This window comes from Gracilinanus agilis, chromosome 2 (genome assembly GCF_016433145.1).
Source record: "Gracilinanus agilis isolate LMUSP501 chromosome 2, AgileGrace, whole genome shotgun sequence".
In the NCBI taxonomy this organism is placed as follows: domain Eukaryota; kingdom Metazoa; phylum Chordata; class Mammalia; order Didelphimorphia; family Didelphidae; genus Gracilinanus; species Gracilinanus agilis.
Genome location: NC_058131.1, coordinates 538,554,166 through 538,566,160, shown reverse-complemented (window position 1 = coordinate 538,566,160; position 11,995 = coordinate 538,554,166). Strand labels below are relative to the sequence as shown.

General features: G+C 37.5%; 1 protein-coding gene across 1 annotated transcript in view; it reads right to left on the bottom strand.

The window, feature by feature from the left end:
- Positions 1-11,995, bottom strand: part of RYR3 (ryanodine receptor 3) — a 570,927-nt gene that overhangs the window by 154,689 nt on the left and 404,243 nt on the right. The window contains exons 50-54 of the mRNA XM_044660040.1: positions 5,721-5,810; positions 5,136-5,282; positions 4,153-4,215; positions 1,670-1,745; positions 1,432-1,555 (exon numbers count right to left, since the gene is read on the bottom strand). Coding sequence (XP_044515975.1) covers positions 1,432-1,555; positions 1,670-1,745; positions 4,153-4,215; positions 5,136-5,282; positions 5,721-5,810 — 500 coding nt within the window. The remainder of the gene's footprint in view (positions 1-1,431; positions 1,556-1,669; positions 1,746-4,152; positions 4,216-5,135; positions 5,283-5,720; positions 5,811-11,995) is intronic.

The window sequence follows — 11,995 nt, the reverse complement described above, 5'->3', positions numbered from 1 at the left end:
CTTCCTTCCTTCCTTCCTTCCTTCCTTCCTTCCTTCCTTCCTTCCTTCCTTCCTTCCTTCCTTCCTTCCTTCCTTCCTTCCTTCCTTTCTTTCTTTCTTTTTAAAAACCCTTACCTTCTGTCTTGGAGTCAATACTGTGTATTGGCTCCAAGGCAAAAGAGTGATACGGATAGGCAATGGGGGGTCAAGTGACTTGCCCAGGGTCACACAGCTGGGAATTGGCTGAGATTGTAGTTTTTCTGAAAGAGAGGGGTTTAGGGTATACTCTTAGTAAAAAATGTAGCAATATCATGATATGGCATCCAAAAAAAGATAATATGATTTTAGGTTACATTAGGAAAGGCACAGAGTACAAAATCAAGAGAAAGTAGTATCCCTCTACCTGGCCTTGGTCAGAACAATCAGGAGTAATGTACTCAGTTCTTGGCAGCACGTTTAGGAAAGACATCGATAAACTGGAAAGTATTCAGGAAGATGAAGCGCTTTGAGATTACAGGATCATAGATTTAGAGTTGGGAAAGATAAGGCAGGCTGTCTCACCTAATCACCTCATTTTTCATAACTGACCCAAGACTATGCAGATGTGGCTAACAAACCAGGGGTGGGACTCCACTGACTAAATCCACTAAATCTAACAAGGCAGCTTAGTGTAGTGAATAGAGCACTGGACTTGGAGTCAAGAAAACCTAGGTTTGAATACTGCCTTTGATCTTAATTAGCTTTGTCATACTGAGTTTATCATTTAATTTCTCTTAGCTTCAGCTTCCTAATTTGTAAAATGGGGATAATAATAGCACCAACCTACTCAAGTAATGATGTGAGGATCAGATGAGCCAAAGTGCTTTGCAATGTAGGCTGAGCAGAAGACAAAATGTGGTGGGTGGGTGGGTGGGGGACTCAATATGGATCTTGAAGGAATCCTATTCACCCAGAAGATGGGTCAGACCAAGGTTGGTCACAAGGGCAGAAGTGGTAAGAATGGGGAAATTGTAATGACATAATTAGGAAGGGTATAAGAAAACCCCCTGCCAACTTCATAGTCATAAGAGCTATCTAAAAATGTAACTGTGAATAGTTTGGAAGATGGAAGTTTCCCCTGACTGAAGGTGTCTTCAGGCAAAGACTGAATGAGTATTTTTAAAGCACTCTAGAGTGAAGATTTTTGTTCAGATATCAGTTGGACCAGATGAGTTCTGAGGCCCATTCTACTTCTGAGATTGTTTGATTCTTCCTCCTGGGCTCCATTTTTTACCTCAAGTTACTCAATTTAATATTAACTCATTTTTTCAAAATTAATATTTTCCAATTCCAAAAGACTCAGCCGTTTGTTTTCTCTTAAAATATTAGCCAGAGATTAGGACAGGGTGAAAAGCCAAGGTAACTGAAGACAGGAAATAGCAATAGAGGGAACATTTGGGAAAAATTACTTACCTAGATACAACAATACCATTCACTTGGAGGAATTTAAATAGTTCCTGGGATTTTTCTCGGTCCCTGAACTTTTCCTTGGCTGTTAAGGTGTCATATGGTACTAAGAGAGGGTGACTACCTCCACCTATGACAAATTAAGAGAACTATAATGAATTTTGTTTCTTCTCTTTCATTTCCAGCAAGTAACACATCTGATGCACAATGTTATTTCCTCTTAATACTCTATAAATAGCCTTACCTTTGCTTTCCAGTTCCATCTTTTTCTTTTTGGCCCAGATATTATGATAATTCTCAGCCACAACCTCCACCATTCCCTGCCAAGGGAAAAATATTGAGAATGTGAATAGATTGGTGGCAGAAAGAAAAATGAGCCTATCAGTGAGAGGTTATTTTTGGATGGCTTACGAAAGAAATGTTAATGAAAGCATTTGGCTCATTGCTGGGTATTTCCTATCATTACTTATTCTAAGCTTCTTTACCTCATTAGTTATACAGTCTCACAAAAAATCTAACTCTTTCTGTTTTTCAACTTAGTCTGTTAGGGTGATATATGAAAAATAAACATTTCAAGAAGAAGCTACAAATCGATAGTATGCCATTTTACAATAGAATTTCAGAATCTCAGGACTGAGAAAATCTCTGAAGTGGTCAGTCTTTTCTATTCCTGTTGATGTGGTGAACAGACTGGGAAGGAGAAATTCAGTTACTTATATTTTTCTGGTTTGCTGCTTTTTAGGTTATGAGTATAGAAGGAACATAAATTTACATTGGTACAGTCATTAGGAAAACAGACTATGGATCTCCATTCATCAAGGTAAGGAAACAAATGGGACACATGTTGGTGAGAAATTGGTGTAAATTAAACTTTACTAATAAAATTCATTCACATAAGTGCCATGTGATTATTAAAGGAAAGTGCCTTTTGAACATCTTGCAAATATCTAAAAATAGGTGATTAAGCTGAAATGAAGTATCACTGGCCGTGTTGCCACAGCTTGAAAATGTAAAGGGAGTGAAAAGCAGAGGCTGAAAAAGAAATGGGGTCGAGAAATAGGAGTTATTAGAGATATTCTAAAAGCTGTTTCATTCTCTTAGAGGAGTTTTATACTCCTCTATGCTGACATGAAATGTCAGAGACATTTGTAAGGAGCCATGGTGAATACCTAATTGGTATAAAATACAATTGATTTTGCAAAATGGAAGTAAGGCGGATACTGTGGAAAGACTGCACAATTTGGACTCATGGTTCCAGAGTATTCACAACTATCTGTGACCTTGGGTGAATCATTGTAAGCTTTAGCTTCCTCATTTGCAAGATGGGTGAGGGTAGGATTAGATGATCTCTGAAATCTCTTTCAAGTTTTCTAAAGCAATGCTTCAATGAGTCTAAAGAGGTGGGTTTTGGGTGCATTTGTTACTGAGGCAATAGCACTTGAATGAAGTTCACTTACATAGACAATTGAAAAACTTCTATAATCAAATAATGGAGCTTCATGGATTAATTGCTAGTTGTTTTTGTTGATCGCTTCAACACTATACTTTTCTGTTCATTACTTTCTACCATGCTGTATCAGGCTGCACTGAATCCACAGCCCATCTTGTATTGAATTGTCAAACAGTATTAAAGATATTGAGAGAAATTTTAAGCCCTGAACTATATGACAACACTTTTCCTGTCTTTACACAGTGAGATATATTCCTAACACTCTAGATATTTTAGGCTAGCAATTTCCAAAGCATATTCTGGGGAGCCCTGTGGTCACTGAGATTTTTTTTCAGGAGGTCCATGAGGTTAAACTATTTTCATAACAATACTAAGATATTATTTGCCTATTAAAGTACTTCTCCCTTTTCCAACTACACATCTATTTTTGTTTCATATACTTCAACCAAAACAGCATTTCACAACAGACTGAATCCAGTCTTCTATTAAACCAGACATAAAAGTAATTTGCAAAAATATAAAAAACAATACAACCTTTCTAACTAATTTTTTGATTTGGAAAATAGAATTTTCTCCTAAACATGTTATTTATATAAAATGTAATGGGTTTATTATCATTTTATTTTACTTTTTTTTTAAACCCTTACCTTCTGTCTTGGAGTCAATACTGTGTTTTGGCTCCAAGGCAGAAGAGTGGTAAGGGTAGGCAATGGGGGTCAAGTGACTTGCCCAGGGTCACACAGCTGGGAAGTGTCTGAGGCCAGATTTGAACCCAGGACCTCCCGTCTCTAGGTCTGGCTCTCAATCCACTGAGCTACCCAGCTGCCCCTGGTTTATTATTATTTTAAAATGAATAAATATTTTAAGCATTTAGCAGTTTTACTTTCCAATATGGTAAATATCAATAAAATACAAAGCCTTGCAAGACTGTTCATTTGTGGCAACATCCATTCTTTTTTCTTCAACCCTCAGGGGTAGGAAACCTTTATAATTATCTGGCAGTGAATGCAACAGAGCAATAGAATGGATATCAGGAAGTCTGGGTAATAGTCCTAACTCAACCATTGACCATTTCCATAATAGCAGACAAATCATTTTACCTTTTTGGGCGTCAGTTTTATTCCCTGTAAAATTAGGGAGCTAAACTGGATGATTTTTAAAGGTCTTTCTTGTGCTAATATTCTGTACTTATGATGTAATCTTAATACTAAGAAATACTGTCAAAGGTAAATTAAACTGATCTGAAGAATATGTATAGTGAAAACATTAGCACTAACCTGGACTTCTCTAGAAAGCACAACATTTGAGAGGTCAAGTGGAGCTGGATTGTAGCTGTTGCCCTAGAAAAAGCAAGTAAATTTACTTGATCTGACATCATTTCCTTCATTTTTATTGATATTCCTGGCTTCTGCTCTTTGTAGCTAGTATAGTTCCAAGTCCTCTCTTTTTCTTATTTTGTATAACAGGAAAATGAAGAGTAGTTGACCCAAGGGAGGTACAAAGATCGAGTGGGGTTGGTAAGCAAAGGAATCAACTGAGGGAAAAGAAGACGGTGAGAATGACCAAGTAATATTTGTTGTTTTCATCCAGAATCCAAATATGAGGACTTTATAGAGAATAGCCCTGAATGGCCAGAGGAATTGGGAAATTCATTGTTTGGGCTATAGAATCATGAGAAGTTGTAGGATGAACAGAGAAAGAGGAAGAAGAGTGAGAAGAGGCAAAGGCAGAGGGAGAGAGGTTATCTATGCTCCTTCCAAGATGTGTAGAGGAGCTGGTACTAAACAGGACTGGGGGGGCAGGTTGAGGCTTTAATTTATCATGGGAGTTCTCAGGACTACAAGTGACTTTGCAGATTTATGTGTACTTTGGGACTAATAATTGTTAATTTTTTGATTTTTATTTTGTTTATTCCTTTAAAAATAAAACTCCATTTTATAATATTATGAACTAATATTGTGAACATTACCCATAAGCAAGGAATCTGCCTTAGAATATTAAGGATTGTGATGCATATGTTGTCCCAGATTTCCTGATAAGCAAAGAGAATAAGGACATCTCTCAAATTCTACCTAGGTCTATTGTGTCACGAGATAATTTCTGACAGAAAGACTGCATAATAAGGATTTTTGTTTACTTATGCGACAACCAGACTCATTCACTCAGGGCTAATTCTAATGAAAATCTCATCCAACAAAATTTCATGGACTCTATTTCCCCATAGGTTTAATGAGTCTGGCTTTAAGTAGTCCTGTCTTACTTGGCTGGTTTGGGAAATGCTGCGAAGCTTCTCATTTTCTCGCTGTTGTATGATGGCTTCACTTTCTCTGGTTCTCTCTACTGTCCAACCCACTGCTAGCATGGTTTTCAGAGACTCTCTGGCAGGCCAGCGATAAATTTCCTTTTCCTAGGAAAAAATTCAAGTAAAAGTCACTTGAAAAAATATAGCTATTTTGACAAGCTTCTCAATCCCATAGTGATGCATATGGCATGGTGCCTATTAATTTAAATTAAACTAACTTATTTAAATATTAAATATTATTCATTTAAATTATGGCAGGAATTATTAGGTGATGAGATAGCAATTTTGGAGGCTAAAACAAATCCACTAAATAAAAGACTTTAAAATTCAAAACCCTCAACAAGGTCTGTTACCCGACATTTAATTGCATGTCATTCAAACATATTTAGAGTTTTGTGAGGAAGGAGAAGGGCATGAGCAAGGACACATAAGAAAATAATGCATGGGGCTTTGTAAGCCCTCTTATGGCTGACTGATGAAACTTCTCTAGGATGGAAAAAACATGTATAGAGACATCTTTCTCTTACTTCCATTGATTCTTACCTTTTCAGTTAATGTTTTAAAAGGTCTTATTAATGGATGTGTCTTCACATTTTCATCCAGAGAGATACCATATTTCCATCCATTCTGACTCTGTCAAAGAAAAGGTTTTTCAGTTTAAATAGCATTTCTGAGGTATTGGACACCCCAATTGATGGTTTCTTATTTAGCTATACAAATGAGTCAGTTACAAAGAAAATATTATGCAAAATATGTCTGCAAATCCCCTGAATATTCTTTTCTCAATCCTTAAACCTCCAGACTGCCTTTTGAATTATAAATTCCGTTTCCTTTCATTCCTGTTATAACTGGTTATCTTCTTTAGATACATACTAGTATTCAAGGTCCATTTAAACCAGAAACAAAGGGCCTCTGTACAATGCTTCCCAAAAGTTTGAAAGATATGCTAAGATTTGAGCAGTTTCTCAGTGGCTATATGCCATAATGGATTGGATACGTCAGCAAAACTGGAGTAACCTGAGTTTAAGATAATTCCATCCTTTTTCTTAAAATATATTGCCAAGGGGACTTATTGTAGGCTTCTGGGTTAAGATGGCAGCAGAGTAAAAAGCAGCTGCTTAACCTCTCCTAACCAAAACATACAGGACTCCTTGAGGGGACATAAAAACAAATCCAGATGATCGAAGGGACCCCCAATAGGGTTCAGTATTGAAGGTATGTGGGATTGGGGCATTTCCATGCTATAAGGGGGTGAAATATCTCTCACTAAAATGCGAGCTGAGCACCCTCTCCCCTCCCCTCCACTACCTACAGGGCCAAAGCCAGCCCACAAGAGTTAAGAGCAAATTTGGGGCACCCATTAAGTCCTTGGCAGCTACCTGGGGTCACCAGGGCCAGCTCCTGAGAGCAGCAGGACTTAAGACCCCAAGAGGCTAAAGAACGTGCGGACTTTGAACACAGACCCTGAGCGTAGGCATGGTCACAGCTGCAGATGTGGATTCTGAGTGTAGGCACCAACTGTGAGTGGGGACCCAGTGCAGAGGGGTGCATGACTGTGGAAGCAACACCCTGAGACTGTTAAAGGAGCTTTGGGCAGAAGAACAAGCAAAGGGACCACCAGGAGGTTTGACCCTGAGAACAACTAGACCTGAGACCTCAAGAGCCTAAAGAGCACAGACAGACCCTGGGTGTGAGGATAAAGCTGAGAGGGCACGAGGCTCACAATGGCAAGCCAGAGACAAGAACTCCAGAAGAGAAAGATCAAGAAGAATCTTTAACACTCGACAACTTTTACACAGAAAAAATCCAGACAACAGAGCAAACAGCAGAGGAGAACAAACAAGTAATCATATCCAAACCTTCCCAAAAATATGAAAACTAGTCACAAGCTATTGAAGAGTTCAAATCTGAGATTATGAGAAAGATGGTAGAGAACTGGCAAGAAAATAACAGTTTAAGAGGCAGAATTTCACAATTAGAAAGTGAGGTCAGAAATCAAATGAATTGATAAGCAAACTGAAGACCAGAAATGACCAGCTGGAAGCCTTGAAGAACCAAACAGACCAGATTCAAAAGGAAAACCAAAAGATTATAGCCGAAAACCAGTCTCTAAAGCTAGAATTGGGCAATTAGAAAAAGATGCCCCCAAATCAAAAGAATTTATAAGCAAATTGGAGACCAAAATCAAACAGCTGGAAAACAGGACAGACCAAATCAAAAAGGAAAATCAAAAGAATATAGCAGAAAACCAGTCTCTAAAGACAAGAATTGGGCAATTAGAAGCCAATGATCTCTCAAGACAAGAAGAACAAATAAAACAAAGTCAAAAGACTGATAAAATAGAAGGAAACATGAAATATCTCAATGAGAAATTGACAGATCAAGAAAACAGGTCTAGAAGAGATAATTTGAGAATCATTGGTCTTCCTGAAAATGCAGAAATTAATAGAAATTTGGACTCTACACTAAAGGAAATTATTCAGCAAAATTGCCTTAATTTCTACAACAAGAGGGCAATATAGACATTGAAAGCATCCATAGATCACTCTCTACACTAAACCCTGAAAAGACAACCCCCAGGAATATAATAGCCAAATTCAAGAGCTTCCAAGTAAAAGTAAAAGAAAAAATTTTACAAGAAGCCAGAAAGAGACAATTCAGATATCAAGGAGCACCAATCAGGATCACACAGGATCTGGCACCTTCCACACTAAAAGACTACAAGGCTTGGAATATGATATACAGAAAGGCAAGAGAACTGGGTCTACAACCAAGGATCACCTACCCATCAAAACTGACTATATACTTCCAGGGGAAAGTTTGGGCATTCAACAAGATAGGAGATTTCCAAGTATTTGCACAGAAAAGACCAGGACTACATGGAAAGTTTGATATCCAACCACAAAAAACAAGAGAAACATGAAAAGGTAAATAAGAAACAGAAGGGAAAGTAAGGAAACTCTTATTTTTTAAATTTGCCTCTTTAAGGGGTTCGATAAGATCTAATTATTTGTATTCCTATGTGGAGAAATGTTATATGTAATTCTCTGTAGTGAACTCTATTCACTATTATAGTATTCACTATTATGGTAATTAGAAGAATTATTCATAGGGAGAGGTTGGAATACTAAATGGTCTAAAATGATATGGGGGGGTGGGAAAGAGGGGGGTGAATAGTAGAGGACACCAAGAGAAACTTGAATGAATAAGAAAAATTGGATATTCTCTTATACACAAAGAGGGCATGGGAAGGGGAAGGGATGAATACTATTATAAGAAGGAGAGGAAGAGAGCATTAAGAGGTAATATTTAAACCTTACTCTCAGTGTAATTAACCCTTAGAGGGAAGAGTAGCTATATCCATTGAGATATAGAACTCTATCTAACCCTACTGAGAAAGTCAGAAGGGATAAACCAAGGGGAGCAGAGGAGTGGGGAGGTCAAAAAAGGGAGGGGAGAAGAAGGAAGAGGGAATTCATTAGGCCTTAAAAATAAAACAAGGGGAATAACAAGGGAGGGGGTAGAAAGGATAGTAAATCAAGGGAGGGGACAAAGGTTACTGGTTTAAAACAAATCACTGCTTTAAAAAGAAATAGTGTAAGAAGAAGAGGTAGAACTAAGAGAGGATACCAAAATGTTGGGGAACACACAACTGATAATTACAACTCCGAATGTGAATGGGATGATCGATTATAGTAAATTAAAAAGCTTTTGTAAAAACAAAAACAATGCAGCCAAAATCAGAAGGGAAACAACAAATTGGGAAAAAATCTTTATAACAAAAAACTCTGACAGGGGTCTAATTACTCAAATATACAAGGAGTTAAATCAATTGTATAAAAAATCAAGCCATTCCCCAGGCGATAAATGGTCAAGGGACATGAATAGGCAATTTTCAGATAAAGAAATCAAAACTATCAATAAGCACATGAGAAAGTGCTCTAAATCTCCAATAATTAGAGAAATGCAAACTAAAACAATGCTGAGGTATCACCTCACAGCTAGCAGATTGGCTAAATGATAGTAGGGGAGAGTAATGAATGTTGGAGGGGATGTGGCCAAATTGGGACATTAATGCATTGCTGGTGGAGTTGTGAACTGATCCAACCATTTTGGAAGGCAATCTGGAACTATGTTCAAAGGGCTATAAAAGAATGCCTGCCCTTTGATCCAGCCATACCATTGTTGGGTCTGTACCCCAAAGAGATCATAGATAAATAGACTTGTACGAAAACATTTATAGCTGCAATTTTTGTGGTGGCAAAGAAACTGGAAAATGAGGGTATGTCCTTCAATTGGGGAATGGTTGAACAAACTGTGGTATATGCTGGTGATGGAATATTATTGTGCTAAAAGGAATAATAAACTGGAGCAATTCCATGTGAACTGGAAAGACCTCCAGGAACTGATGTAGAGCGAAAGGAGCAGAGCCAAAAGATCATTATACACAGAGACCAATACACTGTGGAAAAATAGAATGTAATGGACTTCTGTACTAGCATCAATGCAATGATCCATAATAATTCTGAGGGACTTATGGAAAAGAACGCTACCCACATTCAGAGGAAGAACTACAGGAGAGGAAACACAGAAGAAAAGCAACTGCTTGAACACATGGGGACATGATTGGGGATGTAGATCCAAAACTACCACACCAATGCAACTATTAACAATTTGGAAATAAGTCTTGATTGATGACACATGTTAAAACCAGGGAAAATGCGCATCAACTATGGGGGGAGGGGAGGTGGTGGTGGGGGTGAAGGGGAAAGTAAGAGCATGAATCATGTAACCATGATAACTTTTCTAAAAAACAAAAATCATTAAAAATATATAAATAAAATAAAATATATTGCCACATGGCAGGATGCTTAATTCAAATTTTCTTACTGATTATTAGTTAATCTCTTGATCTAGAAAATGCTGAGGCTAGACATGTTACTGCTGATGACTTAGTTCACCTAGCACACCAACATTATTATGGTAGCATTCTAAGCCTAAGAACTGGTTTCTCAGTCCTTGATATGTCCCAGCACACTACCTGCCTCCAAAGTCTAAACATTTGTTAGACATTTGAGGGACACCTAACCACTAACCAGTGTGAGGGTGATTTGTATGGTTAATGATAGCTCTAGTGATTAATTAGATGGTAACTCCACTAAAGAACAATTCATCATTCAAAGTTAAGAAAGGAGCATGGAAAAGATCAAGGGAAAAGTAAGGTAATGTTAATCAGGATAAAATATAGCAGGGAATTCTAGTGCCTTGAAACTGCTATTATAATTTTGAAAGCTTGGTAGGAATCTTGGAACACTGAATGAGTGGGTTCTGTTTGGGTTAATACACTAGCAAATACAAAGAAATTTCCCCTATAATCTAAGACAGGGGTTGGCAACGTATGGCTCTTTCTGCAGGAGCCATAAAGTCAAATTTTTTTCAGGCGCTGTTACAGGAGCGCACACTGTGAGCACTGTACGGCTCTCGCGAAATTACTTTTTAAAAAATGTGGTGTTTATGGCTCTCACGGCCAAAATGGTCCTGCATTAAACAACTTGGAACACCTTAACATTGAGGATAGCAGAAAAAGTGATGCTCCTTTGTATTTTGGTACAATAAAAAGGTCAGGCTATGATTACATCAGAAATATCAATTATTTCATTTGCTGGAAATACGTTAGTGGAAATGATGTTGACTACTAAAATAAACACATGAGTGAACAAAGATGGACTGGAGACTAGATTACCTTCATTATGTATTGTTGCTATATTATGACAAAATTGGAAACAAATATTGGTTATAGAAAAGGGCTTCATACTATTTTTGTTAATGACATCTTTAGCTCTAAGTTAAACAATTTATTGTTCACTAGCACATGGCAACAATAAAAACAAACAAAAAACTTGACTTCATCCCTAAGCCTAGAATAGATTAAATAAGAGACTAAAATGAGGAGCTACTAAAATCTGAAGAGACCATATTGAAAACTTTTGACTGTTAAAAATCTTCACTCAATGCAAAATTACATCTAATACTGAAATTCAAAATAAGAACACTTTTATCTGTGTACCCAGTGGCTTCCTCTTAGACCCTTTTATTGAGAAGAATATAAAGATTTGTTGTCCATCTCCTGATTCAGGTGGGACTTGTCTTGGAACCTTTTCTAATGTTTTAATATCTTTTAGAGAAAAGATCTATTTCCTTTCCTCCCCCCAGAGGGTTTTCTTTAAGGAGAAGAAGGCCTTCTGGCCTCTTGACCATACTTCTATATCTCTAGTTGCTGCTACCTGAATGAGAAAGTCCTTTGGGGGCCTTATAGGACAGAGTCTATTTGCCACCATGTTGTCAAACTCAAGGGATTACTTGCATAATCTAATATCATGTCTGTCTAATGGATTTCTCTCCAACCACTGCCTCTCTACAAGCATCCTTGATTGCATGCATCCCTTCTGGAATGCTACAGTAAATTGACCCCTGTAAAAATAATGGGTAAATGAATTGATTATTGATTATAAACTAATTTGATACTTTGCTTGTTGTGTTTACAAAGTATCTTCAGTTTATATGATTGAAGTGAAGCTCATTAAGTGAACTTCTTGTCAGGGCCAGGCTCAAGGACATTAAGGAGACTCTTGTTATATAAAAATAAACTATTTATTGAGAATATAAGGGGGAAAAAAAGGATTTCTAACTCTAAGGGATTCTAACTCCACCCAAATAAAACTCCCTGGTTCCACAAGGAGCTGCTTCTCCTGTTTCCACAAATGAAAACGTCACCTGCTCCCAGCACTCTGAAAGAGAGAGACAGGGAGAGAGTAACT